We start from the raw sequence: 24936 nt of genomic DNA, 5'->3' as shown, positions 1-24936 counted from the left end.
CCCTGGTTCTCTAACGGTTTTGTGGTAGCTACTAATCTCTCCATTCTGCAGACAAGGAAATGGAAACCTGGGGGTCATGGCAGGGAGTGCTTGGAGTGGGCAGTGCCCTTGAGTCCAAATCAATTGAGGTCCCTCTTGGCTGTTGCCCCAGCCCAGGTACCCCAAGCACATGCACCTGCTGTCCTCTCCCTATCTCTGCGTTCCCCTCCCTTTATAATGCCTTACTATTTATTTGCACTGACAAGCTCCTAGCAAAACTGAAATATAATGGAATGTACCATCTCCAGCTGTTCAAAGTCTATTATCTTTCAAAGCCCAGCTACAATGCCACCTTCTTCAGGAAGGCACCCAGGATTCCCCGGGCTATCATTAGTCTCTTCTCTCTGGATGCACAGCACCTTGTTAGGTCTGCTAGTGCACTCGCCCCAGCCGGGCTGTGCCCAGTACTTTGCTCCATAATTAAGATCGCAGGACTCCTTGAGGACAGCATCTTGTCCTATTCATCAGGATGCCTGGTGCTGAGAGCAAACAGGTGGTACTCTCTAGTGTGTGCCCTTTCTGGCCCAGTTACTCACCATCTTCCAGATGTGCCTGGGAGTCTCAACAGTCTGGGGCAGTGGTTCTCATGTTTTACTGTGCCTGAGAATCTTCTGGGGATTGTGCTTGAAAGACAGATTCCTGGGTCCTATCCATAGAGGTTCTGATGCAGCAGGTTTAAGTGACCTAAGAATTAGCATTTCCATACCTGATGCAGGCCATTTTGGAACCACATCTTGAGAGAAATTGTTGTGAGATGTGGTGAAAGGTGAAATTAATGTGACCTCCCCCACCCTACAGGGGTATTCATGCTGGACTTTGGGGCTGAGTTGATGCTTAGGGAAAGGGGCTGTTAGAATCAGACCCAGAATTTACAGATCATCTAGCTTGGGGTACTCAACCCCGGCTGCACATCAGAATTGCATGGAGAGCTTTCAGAAAAAACACTGCCAAACTCCCTGTCCCTCCTCTCTTGAAGCGAAACTTCTGGGGAGAGAGGCCCAGATATAGGTGTTTCCAAAAAATCTCCAAATGTACAGAAAGTGCAATCAAGGGTGAGAAGACTTGTCAGAACACATCATGGCACAGAGGGGACTGGACTGTTTGCAGAGAAGTCTCCGCACTGTGTTCTGGGCTCCCACTCGGAGCGGAGCCCGAGGAGCATGGGCCTGGCCAGGCCCACTTTTCTCACAGTTGTTCCGGGCATTCCAGGCTCAGATGTAATTTCAGGACCTGCCTCCCAAAATAGACTATGAGCTCTGGGATGCTGGACTCTGAGGGCCCTTTTATGTGTTCCCTCTCTCAGGTCTTTAGGATAGAGGCTTTTAATGAATCCTTATCATCCCTTTGTTCTTGTATTAATTAATTAGTTAGCATGACTAACTACCATGAGTACCTGGGCCATGGTGGAGATTTTTGACTGACCATCTGCGTGAATGAGCAGCTTCATTTCCTATAGCATTTAATGAACTGTACTTCTCTTCTGCCCTGCCCATTTCCCACCCTCTAATGTCATGATTTACATGCCTTCATTCATGCATTTAGTTCATTGAACAAATATTTATTGAGCACCTACTACATGCTGGGTGCTGTTCGAGGGGCTGGGGATGCATCCAAGAACAAAACCAGATCCCTGTTCCCTTGGAGCTCAAACATCTCATTTTCTTGAAGTTTGGGTCTCCTGTGCCCCCACTTAGTGACTTTCTACCCTGCTTCCTCCAGGCTTACCAGCCAGAACCCGAGTCATTACTGCCCCTTCCCTTTCCCTCCTCCCATCAGTCCTCTCTTCCTCCCCATGTCTCTCCAGTCGCTCTCTCTCTCTTCCCCCATCCCCACTCATCTATCTCCTGGGGGATCTTATGGAACCATCTGTAGGTGGGCCCACGTGACTTACCTGTTTAGGGAAGGTGAGCTGTAAGGACACCGGACTCTCTAAATCTAGCTTTTTGAATATTAAAAGTTACTTTAGGGCTTCCCTGGTGGCTCAGTGGTTGAGAGTCTGCCTGCTGATGCAGGGGACACAGGTTCGTGCCCCAGTCCGGGAGGATCCCACGTGCCGCGGCCGAGCGGCTGGGCCCGTGAGCCATGGCCGCTGAGCCTGCGCGTCCGGAGCCTGTGCTCCGCAACGGGATAGGCCGGCCCGCGAACTGCAAAAAAAAAAAAAAAATTACTTTAAAGCATGGAAGATAGCCTGTTTTATTTAGGTGAACGTAACATGTACTCAATGTAAAAAAGAATGAGACAAAAGTAAAAAGTAGCCCCCTATCCTTATACTTCAAATTAACTTGGCAACAATTTGACGTATTTCCTCCAAGATTCTTTTCTCTCTCTTTTTTTTTTTAAAGCAATTTTAGTGTGAAATTGAACACGTAAGTAAGTACATAATATATAAATGTACGCTTTAATGCAGTTGTTCTCAGTTGGCAATTTTGTTCCTCAGGGGACATTTGGCAATGTCTGGAGACCTTTTGTGTTGTCACCACTGGGTGGGAGGATGAGGTGCTATTGGCATCTACTGTGGGTAGAGGCCAGGGATACTGCTAAACATCCTACAGTGCACAAGACAGCTCCATGACACCCACAACAAAGACTTATCCATCCCCAGAAGCTAATACGGCCAAGGTTGAGGAACCCTGCTTTAATGGATAAATTATGAAGGGAACACCCATGTCCGTCACTCAGGTCAAGGAATTGAACCTTACCGGTCCTACCCCTCCACCGGAAGTCCCTAGACCCCTTGCCTTCCTCCCTAGAGATAATCCCATCCAGATATCTTTTTTCCAGATGTTTGCATATTTACATTTTCACTCAGTAAAAGCCATTTTTGTATCAGTAAATATTCTTCAACCCCCTATTAAGGAATATTTAGGTTGTATCAATTTTTTAATATTTATATCCGAAGCTTAAATTATACTGTCACTATGAGAAATATCCTGGTGACTAAATCTTTGCCCACTTATTTAACTATTTCCTTTTGGTAAACACTGGAAGTGGCGTTGCTGTGTCAGAGGTTATAGACATATTTAAGGCTTTGTCACATTTCCCAAATTGCTATCCTGACAGTCTGTACCAACTTTATCTTCCCATTAGCTGAGTTTGGGGGCTTATTTTCTTATAATTCTGCTAACATGAAGCATTATCATGCAAATTTTTAACAATTTCTTAGGTTCAAATAGTATTTGTGACCTTTCAATGTTATTGCCTATTTACATTTATTTCTTACTGAATTGCTTTTTAATTTGCCCAGTTTGGGAGGAAAGAGATGTTTGTCTTTTTCTTCATTAGTTGTGAGTCCTCTTTACATATTAAGGACATTAAGATGTTGTCATAGATGTTTAAAATATCTTCCCCAGTTCTAATTGGCCTTTTGAGTTTAAAGACTACCCCTCTTAGAGAGCATTCCATCACAGCCAGTATATCCACCTGCCACCACCCCTTCCTGACTACTCATTTTCTGGAAAGTATGTTTTCAGTTAAGATTTAGAAAGATTGAGGTCGAGGTGGGAGTTCTTGAGGTGAGAAGAGTAGGGCTCTGCTAGGGAAGGCAGGGAGTGACTGCTGCCCAGTCCTGGGGTGTGCAGGCTTAAGTCAGGGCACAGATGGTGGGGCAAGTATCAGAGTTATCAGAGTCTGCCTACCCTTTTTGTTAGGGGGTATCTCTGCCAAGAAGTAAAGCAGGCCTTCCCTCAGCAGAAGCCACCACTACCTTTTCTCCGTTTGCCACCATTTCTCTTGTCTACCAGTTTTTGGTTTTCTGCTGATAACTTTGAATTTCTATCACTTTGTTTATCTGATGGGTATTCTTTTTTTTTTAATTAATTAATTATTGGCTGCATTGGGTCTTCGTTGCTGCGTGTGGGCTTTCTCTAGTTGCGGCGAGCGGGGGCTACTCTTTGTTGCGGTGCATGGGCTTCTCATTGCTGTGGTTTCTCTTGTTGCAGAGCATGGGCTCTAGGCGCGTGGGCTTCTGCAGTTGTGGCACGCAACTAGGCTCAGTAGTTGTGGGTCTCGGGCTCTAGAGCGCGGGCTCAGTGGCTGTGGCACATGGACTTAGTTGGTCTGCTGCATGTGGGATCTTCCTGGATCAGGGCTGTTCAACCTGTGTCCCTTGCACTGGCAGGCAGATTCTTAACTGCTGCACCACCAGGGAAGTCCCTCTGATGGGTATTCTAATGAGGTGTCAAGAGAGTGCCCAGCACAGAGCAAGTCCTCAATAAATACTTGTGGACTAAATGAGAGACTGCGTTGAGGTTGCCTGCACAATCTGAAGGTGCCCTGCCTCTCTGACAGTGGGTCCTGTTACCTGACTGGTGGGCAGAAACAACCCGTCTCTCTCTCTCTCTCTCTTTGGGAGTCCCAGATGCCCCATCTCTTCTTCTCTCTGCTCCCTCTCTAGGTGAACGACCCCACCAGCACTCATGCATCCCTGTCAGAATCTGAGATGTGCTCTGCTCCCACCACCACTTCTGCCTTCCCCACCCAGATGCCTGTCAGTAGACCCCAGGCCTGCTACCTGTGTTCTCACCATCTTCCACCTGGACTTAAAAAAAAATTGTGTTAAAATACACATAATATAGGGCTTCCCTGGTGGCGCAGTGGTTGAGAGTCTGCCTGCTGATGCAGGGGACATGGGTTCGTGCCCCGGTCCGGGAAGATCCCACATGCCACGGAGCGGCTGGGCCCGTGAGCCATGGCCGCTGAGCCTGCGCGTCCGGAGCCTGTGCTCCGCAATGGGAGAGGCCACAGCAGTGAGAGGCCTGTGTACCGCAAAAAAAAAAAAAAAAAAAAAAAAACACATAATATAAAATTTACCATCCTAACCATTTTTAAGTGTACAGTTCAGTGGTATGAATTACATTCATATTGTTGTGCAGCCATCACCACCATCCATGTCCAGAGCCCTTTCATCTTCCCCAGCTAAAATCTATACCTGTTAAATAATAACTCCCCATTTCCTCCTCCCCAAGTCCCTGGTAACTGGCTTATTTCATTTAGCATGATGTCTCCAAGGTTCATTCATGTGGTTGCATGTATCAGAAATTCCTTCCTTTTTAAGGCTGAACAATATTCCGTTGCATGTATATCCCACATTCTGTTTATCCGTTCATCTGTCAGTGGATGTCTGGGCCTTGGTGCCTTTGAGATGCAATAGGAAATGGACCAGTATTTCTCAGCTTTTTTGTGAATCCTCTTTGCACAGGCATTAGAAACATGGGAGCAGGTTACAGACTGTGATGTGCACGCTCAGTGAAAGTCCCTACTTTGGCATTTGTCTTCTCGGTGATCCCACCAGCCCCAAAGAGTCCATTGAATCAGTGTTACAAAGACAAGCATTTTGTCTGCTTCCGAAATGTACCGTGACCTTTTCATTGTGTTGGAGGAGGGAGTCTGCCTTATCTCTGCTATAGGGAGATCACCCGCTCTCTCTGCCAGAGATCGGGGTGCTCCCTTCTATGCTGTAACCCCTGTGCCTGTCCAGGCCTTGGTGACGAGGGCAGGGCAGGGCTCACAAGCATCCTGGGCCATTGAAAGGGGTCTGTCCCCACTAGATGGGCCTGAAGGTATGAGTGAGGCCTGAGGCCCAGACTGCAGGGGAGACAGCAACCTGGCTGACAGGTAGACCTCACCAGGCGGGTAGCAGAGGGCAGTGATGTGGCTCCTCGAGTGAAGCCACAGCCACGTCTGACGCTCAGGTGTTAGATTTGTGAAACTCCCACTGGTGGAGACTGCTCAGCCAGGTGGGCCCAGGCGCTGGCTGGGCAGGGTGGACTGTCCTCTTACCCTCACTTTGCTCCTATCTCTGAGGCTCCTTCTCACAACCCCTCCCACAGCTCATGGTCTTTATCAAAACTGGCTCCAGTGGGGGACCGGGGCGGTGTGCTTCATCATTTTCTGTCACACACCTGGGCTCTCGACACGCAAGGGCCAAGATTTCTTTGTTCACCAGTTCTCCTCTGACAATCTTCCCTTAAGGCACTATTTTCAAACTTTTGGGACTGTTATCCACAACAAGAAATATATTTTACATCAAGACTTAGTACACAACATAAGCATGCATGTGAAAATATAACCAAAATTTTCGAGTAGTAGTACTTTTACACCAAAGATGTGCTCTGAAATTTTCTTCTCTATTCTGTCATTAAAAAGACATATTGGGGGCTTCCCTGGTGGCACAGTGGTTGAGAGTCGGCCTGCCGATGCAGGGGACATGGGCTCGTGCCCCGGTCCGGGAAGATCCCACATGCCGCGGAGCAGCTGGGCCCGTAAGCCAATGGCCGCTGAGCCTGCGCGTCCGGAGCCTGTGCTCGGCAACGGGAGAGGCCACGGCAGTGAGAGGCCCACGTACGGCAAGAAAAAAAAAAAAAAAAAGACATATTGGTCAACTCACTCAATTGATGTCATGGCCTGCTAATGGGTCCCAATTTGCAGTTTGAAAAACACCACCCTAGGGACTTCCCTGGCAGTCCTGTGGTTAGGACTCTGCGCTTCCACTGCAGGGGGCACAGGTTCGATCCCTGGTCAGGGAACTAAGATCCTGCATGCTGTGCAGTATGGTCAAAAAACAAAAAAGAGAAAGAAAAAGAAAAACACTACCCTACAGCCATGGGTGACTCTGGTCTCGGAGTGTGGGGTGAGTTGGGGTGGGTAGGCTGGGGAAACAAGTGAAGAATGTGCATGGGGCCCAAAAGAGTCCTCCCATGGCGGGTTCACTCCCCTTCACTGAGTCATTGAGTCTGGAGGCACACCCTAGGGCTCCAGCATGATTCTCACGGGTGCCTGCTGGCCCCCAGGTCTGCAGAGTAATCTGGGGAGAGGATGTAATCCCCTCCCCCAACCCCAGCATGAGCTGTGAGCTCTCCTGTATCTTTAACTATTGAGTCTGTTTATTTAGACATAACGCCACATCTCTCAAGGCCAGAATTGATGATCAAGGACAGGACAGGTCTAAATCCATGATGAGGAAGGAACTGTTTCCTAATTAGCAGCCTGACGTCCTCTTCCTTGGCGTCTGCAAGTCATGTGATTGTGCCGGGTTAATGTTTCGTTTCTTTCTGGCTCTTCTTTGGGGCTGTAGAGCCTATCAGTGACCACTCGCTTCATGTCATCCAGAGGGTCCCAGAGTTGGCCCTTCTAACCGGGACTTAGTGAAATCCCTTAGAGGGCGTTTGTTCTCCTCATCTTCAGGGAAGGCAGGAAGTAGAAAATGTTTAAAAGACACTTTGCACAGGGCTTGGCACACAGACACTGCTTAGTTGCTGCTAGCCAGGAGCACCTGGATACGTTTCCAAGTGGACAATTCAAGAGAGGCTGCAGATGGAATTTTCCATGTTACTCCTGTAGGTCATGGCAAGTTGATAGAGGAGGGGAAGTGAACACTTAGATAGCATCTCATATCCCCTCAAAACTGATACAGCAGACACTCTTTATTATTGTCATTTTACTGCCAAGGGAGATAAGGCCTTAGAGAGGTGACAAGTTCACTTAGTAGTGCCTGCTGTTTGAATGACTCCAAAGCTGCGTGTTTAACCTCTGCTGGAGCCACACCAACACGGCCCCCAAGGGGATTCAGAATGATTCAGCCAGGGCAGTCCTGGGCAACCTTTAAGAAGATAACTGGGCCCCCCAAGGACACCTGCCCTCCATTGTACTTTCTTTCATCCCCTCTTTCTGTTGACATGTAGCCATTCTGCGAATGCAGTCTCTGGCGTTCTCTGAGAAGAGCTGTTCTGTCCTCTAGTGAGGAAGTGAACTTGCAGTCAACTTGGGAAAGAAAAGGACCCATTCATTTGGCACCCGATTACTGGGCACCTTGCTATATTCTAGGGTTCCTAACATGAGGAAGGCATGGTGTCTGCTCTCTGAAGCTCACACTCTAGTAGGAGAGACAGACATAGAAGCACACAGTTGTCCTGCTGTTCGATACCTGTGGTCACAGCTTGCAACCGTCTCTGTCTGGGAGAGTCGGGGGAGGCTTATCTGAGCAGAGACAACTGAGCTGCCCATTAAAGGATCAGTAGGAATTCACTAGATGCATCAGAGTGGGGCACAGAGGGGAGGGGAGGGGAAGTGAACTCACATTTAATGAGCGTGCTGTGTGCCAGGCAGCTCAGTCATCCTATCTTGTTTAATTTTCACTACAGTCCCGTAGGGAGGTATTATTATGACCTTACAGATGAGGAAACTGAGATGTTCAATGAATTTCCTAAGAGGTTCTTCAAGTGTGGTACGTGGACCTCTGGGGGAATCCCCAGGCCTCTGAGCAGGTCAGCAAGGTTAAAGCTATTTCCACAATAACACTAAGATGCTATTTGCCATTTTCGCTGAGTCCATATTTGTACAACTGGTACAATAGCCCTGGACGGTAAAACTGTTGGTGCCTTAAGACTAATGAGGGCTTTGGCACCAAATTGTACTCGTTGTTGTATTTTTCACCCTCATGTAATTTGGAAAAAAAAAGCCAGTACTCACAGTCTGGGGGGGAAAAAAAAGCCAGTTTTACTGAAGAATGACCTTGATAAAGCAGTGCAAATATTAATTTTATTAATCTTTATCTGGAGTTACACATGTTTGTAATATTTTCTGTGTTGAGATGGGAAGTATGCACAGAGCATTCTGTTGCACCTTGGAAAATGAAGATTGTTGCAAGAAAAAGCACTGTGTGACCGCTTGAGTGGCATGCTGAACTAGGCTGTTTTTTCTTTTTAATGGAATACTGTTTTTACTTGAAAGAATGACTGACAAACTGTGATCGTTCACACTTGGGCATCTGAGAGACATTTTCTTGAAAATGAGTGAGTGAGCCTGCCACTTTAAAAGCTGACGTTTATCATTTGTTGTCCATCATAAAATTTGAGCTTTCAAACAACAATTGGAATTTTAGAAAGCTTCTGTCTTCCAGTTTCCCAGTATTTAATGACTTTTCTGATGAGACTGATGGTGATATTAATGAATGTGATTTTTCATTATTATATAGTGAAATGTGTCAACATTTGGAAGGTCTGCATAACTCAGTGAGCAAAAACTTCCCACATGAGCAATGCAAGATGTTACAGAATCATGTGTGGATGAAAGATTTATTCAAAATGCAAGATAGGACAATGGATTTTAATGTAACAGAGTACAAAATGTTCATCACTCTGCTTTCAGATATCACACTGCAGCTAACCTTTAGGTTTAAGAAATACTACTTATTGAGGGCTTCCCTAGTGGCACAGTGGTTAAGAATCCGCCTGCCAATGCAGGGGACACGGGTTCAAGCCCTGGTTCAGGAAGCTCCCACATGCCACGGAGCAACTAAGTCCCTGCGTCCCAACAACTGAGCCTTCGCTCTAGAGTCCGCGAGCCACAACTACTGAGCCTACATGCTACAGCTACTGAAGCCCATGCGCCTAGAGCCTGTGCTCCACAACAAGAGAAGCCCCGGCAATGAGAAGACTGCACACCGCAAAGAAGAGTAGCCCCAGCTTGCCGCAACTTGAGAAAGCCCGCACGCAGCTACGAAGACCCAATGCAGCCAAAAATTAAAAAAAAAGAAAACGAAATAATACTTATTGAGTTTTGGTGCAGTATCAAAGAAGGAGATCCACAATTATCTGAAAATTTATTAAAATGCATCTCCAACTATATGTCTGGTTGGGTTTTTTTCACAGATGTCAACTAAAACAAGACATCTCAATGGACTGAACGTAGACAGGATAATGAGAATCCAGTGAGGCATTATAGAGATTTGCAAAATGTAAACAGTGTCACTTTTCTGTTTCCTTTGGAAGTTAGTTATTTTTCATAAAAATATGTCACTTATGCTAACATGTACTGGGCTTATTATTGTTAATGTAATATTAATTGCTAAATAAATATTTTGAAATGCCTCAGCTTTAACCTTGAATACAGTAAAAGTTGATAGATACAAGTTACCTTAGTAAAAGCTCCTTAGGGTCCTCAATAAATTTTTTTCTATGGAAGTTTTTCTTTTTTTTTAATAAATAAATATATTTGTTTATTTATTTATGGCTGTGTTGGGTCTTTGTGGCGAGCGGGGGCTACTCTTTGTTGCGGTGCGCGGGCTTCTCATTGCGGTGGCTTCTCTTGTTGTGGAGCACGGACTCTAGGCGCATGGGCTTCAGTAGTTGTGGCGCATGGGCTTAGTTGCTCTGCGGCATGTGGGATCTTCCCGGACCAGGGATCGAACCCGTGTCCCTCGCATTGACAGGCAGATTCTTAACCACTGTGCCACCAGCGAAGTCCCCTCAATAATGTTTTTTAAACTTTATTTTATTTATTTATTTCTTTTTGCCTGCGTTGGGTCTTCGTTGATGCGCGTGGGCTTTCTCTAGTTGCAGCAAGCGGGGGCTACTCTTCGTTGCGGTGCGCGGGCTTTTCATTGCGGTGGCTTCTCTTTGTTGCGGAGCACGGGCTCTAGGCACTCGGGCTTCAGTAGTTGTGGCACACGGGCTTAGTTGCTCCGCGGCATGTGGGATCTTGCCGGAACAGGTCTGTAACCGGTGTCCCCTGCACTGGCAGGCAGATTCTTAACCACTGCACCACCAGGGAAGTCCTGCCTCAATAATTTTTAAGAATGACATCCTGTGACCAAAAGTTTGAGAACTGCTGCCCCTAGGGTCTCCCAGAAAATAAGTGTTCTATGGTGGTCTGTGTCATTCCAAAGTCCACGTGCTTTTCCCACAACAGTGATTTGCAGCAGGCCATGAGAGGGGTTGGGGGCTCACCCTCTCCCACTGGTGGAGGTTTCTCAGGATCTCTGAGGGGGCTCGTGGGGCTGAATCTTTGCCTTAAGTCTACCGATCCTCCCTCAGATATTGCTTTCTCCTGGATTTTCCTTTGCTCCTTTCTCTGTTGTTTCCTTCCTCCAAATCCTTCCCCCTACCTGGCTTGTGTCCTTGACCCACCTCTGCTCCCCACTTCTCTCCGTGCTCTGAACCGGGCCACGGGGGCTGACCCTACAGAAGGGAAACGGACAATGCTCAGTTTCAGAGGAAGACTCGGGGGTCCTGGGAGATGTTTCCAGAGGCTTGAGGGGCTTTCATGGTCCAGGCAGGACTCTGTAAACACTGAGCAGTCCAGGTGAGACCAAAGGCTTCTTACTGCAGGGTCTTGCACAGGCGGGGTTGAACCGGTGATCTTTCAGATCCAACCCAAATATAAGTTTTGTGTCTGGCTGAACACTTTTTTTTAAAAATTATTTTTAAAATTTATTTTTATTTATTTATTTATTTTTGGCTGCATTGGGTCTTTGTTGCTGCAATGCAGACTTGCTCTAGCTGCGACGAGTGGGGGCTACTCTTCATAGCAGTGCGTGGGCTTCTCATCGCAGTGGCTTCTCTTGTTGCGGAGCACGGGCTCTAGGTACACGGGCTTAAGTAGTTGTGGCTCGCAGGCTCTAGAGCGCAGGCTCAGTAGCTGTGGCGCACGGGCTTAGTTGCTTCAGCATGTGGGGTTTTCCCGGACCAGGGCTTGAACCCGTGTCTCCTGCATTGGCAGGCGGATTCTTAACCACTGTACCGCCAGGGAAGCCCTGGCTGAACACTTTTAATCGTCCATTGAACACGGAATCATTTCTGTTCTGATGCTTAATGGAAGAGCCAGACGTGTTTAGCCCTTTCTGTGCCCCTCATTCACCCCTTAGGCCAAACTCCAGAGGGAGCGCTCAGCAGTCTGCCGCCTGGGGCACTGTGCCTCTTCTTGGCCATCACAGTGTTAGTTCTTCTTGTTGTCTGTCTCAAAGCCCTTCTGCATTCCCTTGGCCCAGCCCTCACGAGCAGGTAGAACAGCCTGCTTCAGATAGATACCTTCAAGGTGAGAGTGAGGTGGATTTTTTTAAAACTGAGGTAAAATTCACAGACCCTAAAAGTCACCATTTTAACCATTTAAAAGTGTACAGTATAAATGGTTTTTAGTATACTCACAATGTTGTACAACCATCATCACTATCTAATTCCATAACAGTTCATCACCCCCAAAAGAAATCTCCATTAAGCATTCACTTGCCATTCCCATCTCCCTCTAGGGCCCTGGAAACTACTAATCTATTTTCTGTCTCTGTGGATTTGCCTGTTCTGGGCATTTCATATAAATGGAATCATACAATATGTGGAGATAGATTTTTTTAAAGAAAAATGGAATATTTTCTATGAAGATCATTCATTCTGAGAATCAGAAACTTTACAATTTAAAAACTTTTTTAGAAAGTCAGGAGTAACAGTAACCAACTCATTAAGAAGAGGCAGGCTGGGCTTCCCTGGTGGCGCAGTGCTTGAGAGTCCGCCTGCCGATGCAGGAGACGCGGGTTCGTGCCCCGTTTCGGGAAGATCCCACATGCCGCGGAGTGGCTGGGCCCGTGAGCCATGGCCGCTGAGCCTGCGCGTCCGGAGCCTGTGCTCCGCAAATGGGAGAGGCCACAACAGTGAGAGGCCCGCATAACGCAAGGAAAAAAAAAAAAAAAAGAAGAGGCAGGCTGGGTATTTTCCTTTAAACAGTCCTTCCGACGGGGCTGCTCTTTGTCCGTGCCAGAGCTGAGAGATGTGTGTGATTGGCATTGGGCTTTCATTGCAGAGTGGTGGGATTCTCAGGGACTCGTGGGTTTTGTAAGGTTTCCTTTGGCGGGTGAGCTGCAGTGCAGGTCTTAGAACTGGCCCTCACTTGGGGAAGGCGCAGGTTGGGGCACGTCTCTTCACTCCCCCTCTGTGTCTCTTGTAGGGGTGAAGAAGAGAACCAAAGTCATCAAGAACAACGTGAACCCCGTGTGGAATGAGGTATGTGAGCTTCCCACCTTCCCTCCTTCCTCCCTCTGCTGCCACTGTCTCTGCAGGGACGAGTCAGGGGGCTCAGGCAGAGGCCGCTTTCTCAGTGGTGTTGTCATGGAGAGGAGGGGCTCTGGTCCAGTGTGCCAACGAAATCCTCCTGGCACCTGGGAGGAGCGGTGGTGGCCTGGCCTGCGGTCTCCCCTGTGCCGTGGGTACGGTGTGGAGAGGAGTGAGGGGTCCCTTGTCTCCGCTTCTTTCAGCTCTGGCCAGCCAGGAGGAGGGTGTTTAGGGCTCTCTTACCTGTCTTTTCTCCCTTACACAGGGCCGTTGTCCTTGCCCAGAGCTGCCTCCTCCCCACAGCCCTCCCTGATTCATCAGGTCCTCCTCTGGTTCCTGCCCTCTCAACCAGCTTTCTTTCTTTCTTTTTTTTTTTTTTCCCTTTGGGTTAAATTTAATACACTGTTTCAGAGAAACTGACAATGTTTAGGTAATTTAAACTGTAGGAAATAATTGCCTATTTGCAGTAAATCATCTGTGCAAATGATTTACTTAAGGCATGTTGCAATAGCCTTTAACAATTTTAATCAGTAAATCTATGTTGGCAGATGCTCATTTATTTGCTTACCAACTCAAGCTCTTGCTGGTCAGGGTATTACCTGCGCAGAGATTTGTCATTCTCTAATTGCGAAAGAATTGGCTCCCGTCTGCTACATAACTTGCTCTTGTTTGAGACTTAGTCAACCAGCTTTCTTTTTATGGCACCCTGGTGGTCTTTGGAAGCCCTATCCTTGTGTGGATGGGGTTGGGATGCATGGGGTGCCTTTGCTCTGAGGAGGGTCCTGGGGTCTCTGGAGACCGAGGTGGCACTAATGCATGCTGTCACCAGGCGCCGGGCTGTCCCATGAACACACTGATCTTGGGCCCTGCGGGGTCACCTGGAAGTTTTCCCAGCTGTGCTCCTGGTGACTGGTGGAATTGAGTTGGGGAGGGGGTCATGGGGGTCTGGTCTCCTGCTCTCTTCCACTGCCTTCAGCTCTCACTGTTCCTTCTGAAGCTCTGAGACCCTGCTACTCATGTATTCATTCCTTCACTCATGCATCCTTCCCTTCACCAGTAGTGGTCACAGATGCCTGCTCAGTGCCCCAGGGGGACCTGTGGGAACCAGACACAGTCTCTTCTAGGGGTCCATAGGTTAAGACATCTTTTCTCTTTTTCTTCCAGGGCTTTGAGTGGGACCTCAAGGGTGTCCCCCTGGACCAGGGCTCCGAGCTTCATGTGGTGGTCAAAGACCATGAGACGATGGGGAGGAACAGGTGAGGCGGTGAGGGGGACTCTGGCCTGTGGGTGTGTACGGGTAGGGTCGTGGTGGATGTAGACTACAGAATGTGGGCTCTGGAGAGCTGGTGTTCAGTGAAGACCTGCCACTAGTGGGCCTGGCCCGGTGGTAGATCTGGGGGAGAGGGCTGGCTGCAGTCTCAGGAACTCAGCCGTGGGTAAATCTGAGAGCTTCCCAAGTGACAGGGAAGGAAGATGGGCTAGAATCAGATGTTCATGTGTTTCCCCAGACAGCCTGTGCCCCAGGGAGCAGGGAAGAAAAGGCTCTCTGGGTCCTGCTGCAGCTCTGAGGTGCCTGGCACGGCCCTCTCTCCCTGCCCAGCACAGGCTAGGGAGGGCAGTGGCACATGGCGCGAGGCGGGCCGAGCGATGGCTTCATGGAAGAGGTGGGACTCGAGGTGGGAGTTGTGGTTTAGAAGTTGGAACAGTAATGACGACCCACACTGGCTGCCCACCGTCCTGTGGCAGTGTCTTCTGGTGACATTTCATGTACGTAGTGGGGCTGGTTTCCAGGCAGGGGCAACAGTAGGAACAGAGTTCAGAGTCTTGTGGTGGCAGAAGTAGGCTCTTGAGCCTGGTGATGGGTCCTTCCTCGTGGAGCTCCTGGGCCTTGTGCGTGCTGGGGGTGGGCTGGGCAGCCAGCCAGCTTGCAGACTGATGGCCCTGTTGACTGTGGGTAGGGTGACCCGGGAGACACAGTCTGAGAGCACTCAGTGCTGAACCTTGAATGTCAGGGTGGGGCTTCAGCCGGTCCCTGCTAGGCCTGATGGGGGTGCAGCTGTGTGAGGGGCCGGCAGGGGTGGGTTCATGCTCTTGGTGCCATTCGCTGAGGTCTGGACCCGAGGATCAGGCATGGGCTTGCTGTTTTGTGACCTGCTGACAGTAGAGCCTTTGTTTGGGAACTGGGTCAGCTGGTGTCTGGGGCCCGGCTGTGTTTCCCGGCGGGGCAAGAGTGGGAGAGGGAAGGAGGGAGGATTCAGAGACCTGGGGAAGGCCGACAGGGGTCTCAGCCTCCCAGACATCTGGAAAGTTTGAAATCTTAAAAAGCTTGGAAGAAAAATGCAATCACCACGGTCTCTCTGTGTCTCTGCTGGCCGTGGGTGCAGCGCGTGGTACGTGTGGGGAGGATGGGGGCGCTTCCACTGGGCCCTCCCAAGGTAGGGCTAAAAGGTGTGGGTCCAGGGCGTCTTGGGTCCATCTTGTCCAGCCTGGACCTCAGCAGCCCCCACCTGCACAGGGTGCAGGTTCCTGCAGGGGCTGGAACTCGTTCACACTGTTACCCCAGCACAGGTATTTCATGGAAAAAAGGCAGCTTCTGACAAGCATGAATGGTGGACTTACAGGTGAGGAAGGAGCAATGCTGGACTCTGGGTGGTCCTGGAAGGCTTCCTGGAGGAGAGCCACACAGACTGACTCGGAGGCCAGGGTTGGCTTTAGAGAGGAGAGGAAGGGAGGGCCTTCCACTGTTCGGGCATGGAAGGCAGCAGGCTAAGGCCTTACACGTGGGATTCAGTCACATGACTTGTGTAGCCCAGTGAGAAGGAAGCAATGGGGCCAGGTTGGGAGGGGGCCTCTGACACCAGGCTGAGGATAATAATAGCAAACCCACAACAGCTGATGTTTACCAAGAGCTTAGCCAAGTGTCTGGCCCTGTGCTGAGTCTTTATATAAAAGATCTTTTTTAATTGTTAGGTGTTACTATTAGACTTCTCATTATTATGGAGGGAAACTGAGGCTCCAGGAGATTAATTTCCTCGAAGGCTACTGATGGCAGAGCTGTGACTGAAGGGCAGGTCTGCAACATGGTCAGAATCACGGAGCCCCTGCACCTCTCAGAGGCTCCCGGAAGCCCCAGGCAGGTGCTGGGCCCTTCTGGAGAGAGCGTAGCAAGGCAAAGGCATGCAGAGGAAACGCATGTTTCACTTTCATGATCACATTCAGTGATCATCAGGCCCTGTGGGGAGATTTCTAAGACCATGAAGGCAGCAGGGGATGAGAACATATTTTTGATCAATTCAAGGGCCAGGCTAGCCCTCGGGGTGATAGCAGGCCAGTGCCAAACATGGGCTGGCCTGGCTCCGTGGGTTGGAGATCACAGCAGGGGCAGGCTGTCTCGCACATTGGAGCCCTCTCGTTGGCCCCTGTGGGTGTCCTCTGGCTCCTGGGGGCAAGTCAGCTCCCTGAACACCAGTTTCCCACATGACCAGGGAGGTCACTTGAGAGGCCAGTGTGCTGGAAATTGGTTCCTCAAACAGCAATTTGCAGAAGAACTAATTCACAAAGCTTCCCGATTCACCAGAAACTTCTTTCTGATAACTACTTGAATGTAACTTTTGAGTTTTTCAAACATTTATCTCAATTTTGCATTTCTAGCAATTAAAAATTAAATTTTAATTCAACTAAATTTAAACTTACATTCACAAACATCTGAAGAATTTCAGAAATAATAGAATTTTAGCTTTGTTATCGGAGCCTCGGAGCCAGTGGGGTATGCAGGCTGGAGAGCAGTTTGCTTGGATGGAAGATGCATGAGGGTAAACCCACTGGAGCAGCGGGAGGGAGGCAGGTACCCACAGGGTGCTTCTGTAAGGCCATCATGGTTAGAGCGCACAGTACGTTCACGCTGCTCATGAAATGTGAGAAAAGAATCCCAGCTAAGGGCTTCCCTGGTGGCACAGTGGTTGAGAGTCCGCCTGCCGATGCAGGGGACACGGGTTCGTGTCCCGGTCCGGGAAGATCCCACATGCCGCGGAGTGACTGGTCCTGTGAGCCATGGCCGCTGAGCCTGTGCGTCCGGAGCCTGTACTCCGCAGCGGGAGAGGCCACAGCAGTGAGAGGCCCGTGAACCACACACACAAAAAAAAGAATCCCAGTTAATTAAAAGTATTAAAAAGTCTAACACTGTAAAAGTAAGAAGCATTTCCAGGAAGTGGCAAGAGCAGCCATGTGACAGTTTACGTTCTAAAAGAGAAAAGGGAAAAAAAATCAGTGAATTCAATTCAATGAACATTTTACATAGAACACCTACTCACTACCCTCAAGTTGGCAGTGTCTGGTCAGGAAGCACATAGGGAGATAACAGGTGTGACGGTGACCGCTGCCATCTGACTGCCCTCGGTTTCAGTGAAATCCACAGGGTCGTCATGCAGCAGTTCCTTCCTTCCTGGCGGTTCTGGGTGGGCTGTGAGCCCACCAAGGGTCTTCCTGGGTCTTCTTCCAAGCGAGGTGCAGCACAGCCCAGTCTTCCTCTGTCTCCTCCTCTCCCTCTTCTGAACCTCCATCCTCTGCCTCCACCTGTTTCTAGAGTCCCCTCAATGCCTCACTCATTCTTTACCGCCCCCCACTCACACCTCTGTCTCCACAGCTCTGTGGTTTTGCTCTTTTTCCTTCCTGGCCCCTCTCCTTTTTATTCCTTCTGTCCTCTGACTCTCCCCTACTTCCACTCTCTTCTCTTTCCCCAGGGCTTCTGGGATTTTTGATGTTTCTGTGTTTCCCTGACGACCATTGGCAGTTTTGGGTGACCTCATTATGCCAGCCTGGTTTGCTGGCCTGGAGTGGGGTCCCGGAATCTCTCAGGAGGGGAAACTCAGGCTGGATACTGTCTCTGGGCCATTCTGCACCCCACCTATCCTGAAGCAACTGCAGGGGTGGATCAACTCCGTGTCGATAAAATCAGGTTTCAAATGCACATAAAAGGAAACTTCACTCCTCTGGATGGGAGACACTAGTGCAAACCCAGCTAGGCTGGGTCCTGGACTCAGTTGAGTGTCCCAGGCTGCACTCAACAACTTCCTGTTTACTCTGGGCTTCTCAGAAGGACGCTGGAGGGGAAGCTGACCCTGATCCCTACCAGCTAAGTTTGACCCCTGGGATGTTCAGCTGCGAAATTCCCAATCCAGACTATGAGACACAAGAGCATCATTGACAGCTTTGACATAACATGCCAGTGCCTGACACCGCCTGCAGGTTCTCACTTAATTGATTGGGAGCGGGGCCTGTGCATCATTACGAATTCCCAGGTGTTAGGGAGTGAGAACCAGTCGTCTGCCCTCCAGACCAGTGCTGCCCGGTAGAACTTTCTGAGTTGATGGAACCATTCTGTGTTGGCTAGTGTAACTGAGGAACTGAATCTTATTTAATTTTAATTAATTTAATTTTGAATAGCTCATGTGCGTGCATAGTGGCGGCTTACTGCGTTGGACAGCGCAGCTCTAGATTTTTAGAACCGTGCTCCAACCCTGGGTGCATCTTAGAATGGCCTGGGAGCTTTACAACTTCCTGAAACTGCCCAGGGGAAACCAGTGTGCACCAGGGCATGAGAGCAATGCTGGCACTTCTGCAAGGAATGGCTCTCAATTTTTTCATGGATTAACTAAGAAATAAATATAATTCTTGCCATAGTTTCTGGATGTGGTTATTGGTAGAAATGATTACCATGCGATAATTATGGGCAAAACGGCACATGGTAACATTGTTAAGGAAATGAAAAACTGACTGAAGAATCCTGCTGGTAACTGTAAACATTGACCTGAGAGAAACAGACTTAATAGAACTAATTCCACAAAAGAAAACTCAAGAATGGAAGAGGAGCTACATTTGATAAAGCTTGATATGAACCGAAAAACGAAAAAACAAACAAAAACCCCCCCAAGAAAACTTTGCACCAAACCTGTGCTGGGAAATTTAAACAGAAAATAATTGTTACCAATGACAATAATTTCGGTAAAATAAGAATGAAGCTTAAAAAAAGAAAGGAGTTTAATTACACTGTATAGAAAATATCTCAACAAATTAAATGGGCTTAATTTAATTTGTTCTGAAAAATGCCTTTCCAGTAGAAATTAATGAATGTAGATGTATTTTTTTTTTAATTTAAATGTTTGGTAAGTGTAAATATGGGAGCAAAAGTCTCCATGGGGTCAAAATGTCCATCTGTCAAAACACTAGGGTTACGGAATTCCCTGGCCATCCAGTGGTTAGGGCTCTGCGCTTTCACTGCCGAGGGCCCGGTTTGATCCCAGGTCGGGGAACTAAGATCCTACAAGCCTAACGGCCCAGCCAAAAAAAAAACCCCCAAAACGAAGCAAAAAAACCGCCAGGGTTAAAATGATACTCACCTTGACCACCATAATTCACTGGCCCCAGGCCTAGCCAGGCCCAGGGTAGGGTGGCCAGATTCAATAGAGAAACATATAGGACCCTCAGTTAAGTTTGAATGTCCCAAATGTTGCATGAGACATACTTATATTAAGAGATTACCCATTGTTTATCTGAAAGGTAAACTTAACAGGGAATCCTGTACTTGATCTGGCAACTCTATTCCAGGGTGGCTGCGACCCAGATTTACACCAAGAATCGGCTAGAAGGCATACTACTGCCTTTAAAGAAGCGTTCCCTTAGACTCTCACGATAGCATTTTCCTTAGAAGAGTGTGATTCACTCCCAACCTTTCAGCGACCTGGTGACTCTATAAAGTGGGGCCTTGAGGGCTCTCTCAGCCGCACACAGAGCCTTGCCTGCCTTCACCTGCCCTGCGACCTGGGTTGTCATTATGGTGTCTGCCACTGACGGGGGCCCCGGAGGCAGCTCGGGTACCTCCCCGGGCACCGCTGCTCCCTGTCCTTCCTCCTCAGCTGCTCCTCCTCTCACCTCGACGTCGGCCCCGTGAGCTGGTCACTGAATGAGCTGGAATGAATATGGACTTTGGGAAGAGCTCGGGTCCAGACTCAACAGCCCTGTGGCCTTGGGCAGGTCCTCAGCTCAGCTCCCTGAGCCTGTTTCCTCCTCCTTAGGGAGTATTAAATCAAGTGCAAAAGCACATCTCAGGGACCTGCCACAGAGGGCTGCTCCCTAAATGGCAGTTCCTTTCGGCACATCCCCTTTTCCGTAGCTCCGTGTGCTGCCCTCCAGCTGCCCCAGTTGCTTGAGTCCCAGTGACCCCAGCCCTTTCCCATCAAAGTCTGCTGTCAGCCAGCTATGGTTTGAAAACGGACTCACTCATTCATGCTGAAGTGTTGGTGGCAGCCTGTGGCTTAACGTTTTGCTACTTCTTTTAGGAACGTAGGCGATGGTGCTTTGTTTCCCAGACTCCGCTTAGACCAAAAATGAAAGCGCTAATGGTGAGCCTTTCGGCACCATGACAGGCTGTGAGGAGATGTTTTGGGAACGGTGGGTCTTCCTGACGTAGGTGACCATCTCCTGTAGGGCTGTGGCTGACCCTGAAGTAGGTCTTGGTGCCCCCAGGGTGGAGGTAGGGGTTGTCCTGGTGTCTCCCGGGACAACGGGCTTAATCTATTGAGGGAAAGCGGGGGTTGCTAGGAAGGAGCTGAACGTGAGTCTGTCATGTGCAAGAATGTAAGGAAGGTCGGGGCGCAGATCTGGCCAGTGGGTGCCTTTGACTCACACCTGGAATGAGTTGATGTGGTCAAGGGGTTCCATCCTGGCAGGGGCAGGTGGTCTTGGTCCCCCAGGTTGTCTACGCAGCTGAGCAGGGCAGTGGTGGTGGCTGGCATGAGAGTTAGGGTCAAAGGCTACTCTTGGGAGCCCCACTTTCAGCAGTGGGTCTCATCCTGGCACTGCCTTGACCTGGACCTTTCTGAAAGGCAATCACGGTACCTACAATGCAGAGTTGTTGTATAATGCGTACGTGTCAAACGCCTACCCTGTGCTTGGCACATTGAAGGTGTCCAGTACGTGGGGACTGTTGGTTGTAGCAGGATCCATATAGATGCACATACAGAAACCACGCCAGTATGTGAACATTACAGCAAGTGCATGCCCCGTGGACACGTGCTGTACCTGAATATGAACACATTCTTTTTTATTTGAAAAAAACCCCCACAAGAGTATAAAAATTATAAATATTTTTATAAGCAGAAGTAAGCTCCAGGATTTCCCTGGTGGTCCATTGGTTAAGACTCTGTGCTTCCACTGCAGGGGCCATGGGTTCGATCCCTCGTTGGGGAACTAAGATCCCGCATGCCACGTGGCACAGCCAAAAGAAATAAAGTAAAATAATAAGTGTAAGTAAGCTCCGTTTTTAAAAGTTTATAAAGGAAAAAATGCATGTTCCCCAATCCGCTCCTTCCCTTCCCTCCAGTGGTGTCCGCTGTTGACCGTATATGGCTTCCTCAACTTTCCCTAAGTATCTGCAAGCATCTGTTTATATACAAGTGTATTCATTTACTTACACAAGAATGAGTCGCGCCATGTATATTGGTCCCCATCTGGCTTTTTGTCATTTTATCATGAACCGTTTTCCCAGGTCAGTGGATATTGGTCAACCCCATTTTCAGTAGTTGTGTTGTATTCCACGGTGTGAGTGCACCATAATTTATCCCACTGTAACCTTATTGACTGGTATTTAGTTTCTTTCTAGTTTCTTTCCTGGCCTTCCACTGAATATCTTTATCCAAAGGTTTTTATGTTCTTATACTATTTTTCCTTTAGGATAGGTCATTAGGAATGGGATAACATTTTCATCAATTCTGCCAAATTACTTTTCAGAAAAGGTGTCCTGATTTACGTCTACCGACAGTGTAAAAAAAGTGCCCGTCAATGTTTTATTTTTGTTAGTGCCATGGGGGAAAAAAACGTATCTTATAATTTGTGTTTCCTTAATTGCTTGTAAAGTTGAGCATCTTTCCATGTGTTTATTGCCCATTTGTATTTCTTCTTCTGTCAGTTGCCTATCTTAATACTTTGAGGTGCTTGTTTTATTCTAACTAATTCATGGTAGTTTGTACGTTTGGGATTTTGTTAGGAATATTGACCCTTGGTCTGTTTTAAGTGTGATGGTATTTTCTCTCTGCTTGTCGTCTATTGGTTGCTTTGTCCTGGTGTCATTCTTACACAGGAATGAATGTTCACTCAAATATGCCTGTGCACACAGACATTAAAAAAGGCAGAGAGGCAATTTGCTGTTGTTAGAAGTTGGGGAAAGTAGGCCTATGTTCAGCCTCCAGGTTTCAGCAAGCCAGCTGGCAAGCCTCCGGAATCCTTGGGAGGCAGTTTTGAGGCAGGAATACTTAACAGTTCACCATCCCATTGTTCTCAGCATCCTCGGAAGCATTGACCATATCCTTATTTTCCAAGGATTTTTATAACTATATTTTGCCCTGGATTCTATCCAGGACATCCCTGTGTTTTGGAATAGTTCTTCTTTTGTCTTTCTCTGGATTTAAGTGGAAAACTATTTAGAGTTACCCTTGGGCAGCCCCTGGAGGATCAGATACTGGCAGGAAGTCTCCCAGAGGCCAGGGAGGCTGGGGTTTGTGTGTGTGTGTTATGTCCGGCTGTTCTCATTTCCTGCCCCTCACGGCCAGGCACACATGGCTGAAGGGGCCGCAGCTCATGGTGTCTCCTCACCAGTGTCCTTTAAACTTCCCCTGAGTGTGTGTGCCTGTGTGTGTGTGTGTGGTGGTGTGTGTGTGTGTAGGTGTGTGTGTGTGTGTGTGTGTGTGTGTGTGTGTGTGTGTGTGTGTGTGTGTGTGTGTCCTGCCAGGTCAGGGGCTATCTGATTTTCCTGTTGTGCTGACTCACTGAATCTAATGAGGAAGGTGCGGCTGAGTCAGTGATGAATGGGTTTGAGTTATAATACATATATTTTTAGTTGACATGTCTTTTTCTTAGTTTAAAAGATAAAGAATGAGAAACGGACACATGGAGACCTTTCTAGAGCATTTTTTGGGAAATAATTTCAAACTCAGAAAAGTTTCAAAAAAGAACATCCACACACTTTACTTAGACTCATTTATTGGTAATGTTCTATTCCATTTGGTTTATAATATTCTCTCTCTCTTTCACTCTCTCCTCTCCCTCTGTCCTCCCTTTTTCTCTCTCTCCCATTTGAGGGTAAGTTATACTCATCATGGCCCTTTATCCTTAGATACTTCTGTGTATATTTCCAAAGAGCAGGGATTTTTTTTACATAATCACAGTAAGTTACCAACTTCAGTAAATTTAACATGGTTGCCTACTTTAATCTACTGTTTGTATTTTGATCCTATCAATTGACCAAGTTATGTCTTTTATAGCATTTCCCCCTCCCTTTCCCCCAGTACAGGATCCCCAGTATAGATACCCATATTGAATTTCGTCATCATATTTCCATAGCCTCCTTTACTTTGGGACATTTCCACAGTTATGACAATTTACATTTTTGAATAATGCAATACCCCAATTAAAAAAATAGAATATTCCTCATTTTGGGTTTGTCTGATGTCTTTCTCATGATTATATTCATGATCAGATTTGGTTACTGACTCCTGGCTGGAATCCATCATAGGTGTGCTGTGTTTATCTCAGGATCTGGAGGTGCATGGTGTCCCTCGTTGGTGACATTCATTTCAATCACCTGTCAAGGTGTTGTCTGATTTTTCCATTGTGTCTTTACTGTTCTTTTTTTCCTCCTTGACGTGTGTTAAGAGACACTTTAAGACCCTGCAAATATCCTGCTCATCAAAATGTCCCCCTAGATTTAGCATCCACAGGTGACTCTTGCTTGACTGATTCAGTGTTTACCTTGAAGGTTGTGAACTGGTTTTCCATTGCCAGCACTCCCTTCACATTTACCAGTCTGGACTGTGTAAACCTTTCCTGCAGGAGGCCCTAGTGATGGTGCTTGTCTAACCCCACTGCTGTCATGCCTGGACCCTACCCTGTGCCTGCACTGGTCATCGGCCACCCACACTCTCACTGGAGCCTCCCCCCTTGGCAGGTATGTCATCCAGAGTTGAAAGACCTGTGGGAGTCTCCTCCATGCTTCAAGGACAGAGCTAGAGTCAGGAAGAAGCCTATTCAGGGCCTGGATTATAATGTTAGAAAGTCCTTCCTTCTGTTGAGCCACAGTCTCTCTCCCTGAGATTTTGGGCGTCTCATTTCTATTCTACCATCAGGAGTGACCAAAAATAAGTCTTACCTCTTACATATATTATGACAGTCATGATCTAATGTGTCCCTCACTTCAATCTGGAGGGGTAGTATGTGCAGAGGACGGGAAGGTGGTGAGTGGGGTGACATTTACCAAGCACTGTCTATGTCCCAGACACAGTTGGGGGTGTTAGGTATGTGAACTTGGATTTTACAAGAACCCTCTGAGGTGTGCACTATTCCTGTGAAGCTCCAACAGTGCAGGGGTGGTTGTTCATTTTGTATAACCAGTATCCCCAATACCTACAATAATTAGGTGCTCACTACATATTTGTCAAATGAATAAATGACCTTTACAGATGAGAAAACAGGCCTCAAAAAGGTTATGTAACTTGTGCTCAGCCACAGAGCTGTCGCATGGCAGAGCTGAGGTTCCAGCTCTTTTTCTTCATCATTCTATGATAAAATTTATTTTTGGAAGATAGTTGAGAGGAAGAATGTTTTCAAAGTGTTGCTATAGGTTGAAAGGTATAGTTTAAAAATGTTGGCACTGACTCAACATGTGAAGACCATGGTTGGCGTGTGTGACACCCAGGGTACGCCACCTGGGGTGTCCCATGAACCAAACAGGGCAAGAACTGTGTCCTGCCAGCCTTCCTGGGCCACCTTCCTTCCGGGTGTCTGGGGAGAGGGCTTGTCTTACATTCACTTATTGGTCAGTGTCAGTGTGAGCTGCACCTACTTCTCCCATCTAACTTCTCCCTAACACAGCTCCTAGCACCTGGGGATGTTGTCTTCTCTGGTCTGCTGCACCTCGGCTGCCTCACCCGTTCATTCTTCAGCTCATGGCACCATGGCATATGGGAAGGCCTGGGGTAACCGATGGAGCGTCTGCCACCCCCTGCAGGTGTGGAGGCCACTTATAGTGGAAGAG

At 48.0% G+C, this 24936-nt stretch overlaps 1 protein-coding gene across 14 annotated transcripts in view; it reads left to right on the top strand.

Annotated features, from left to right (window-relative positions):
• DYSF (dysferlin) overlaps positions 1 to 24936 on the top strand; it is a 229745-nt gene that overhangs the window by 12764 nt on the left and 192045 nt on the right. For all 14 annotated transcript variants that reach the window (XM_007453392.1, XM_007453388.1, XM_007453390.1 and 11 more), the window contains exons 2-3: positions 12751 to 12806; positions 14019 to 14110. In XM_007453392.1, the coding sequence (XP_007453454.1) occupies positions 12751 to 12806; positions 14019 to 14110 (148 nt within the window). The remainder of the gene's footprint in view (positions 1 to 12750; positions 12807 to 14018; positions 14111 to 24936) is intronic.

The sequence above is a fragment of the Lipotes vexillifer genome, unplaced genomic scaffold (genome assembly GCF_000442215.2).
Source record: "Lipotes vexillifer unplaced genomic scaffold, Lipotes_vexillifer_v1.1 scaffold253, whole genome shotgun sequence".
NCBI lineage: Eukaryota > Metazoa > Chordata > Mammalia > Artiodactyla > Lipotidae > Lipotes > Lipotes vexillifer.
The sequence above is the reverse complement of the archived record's forward strand: the minus strand, read 5'-3'. Positions and strand labels throughout refer to the sequence as shown.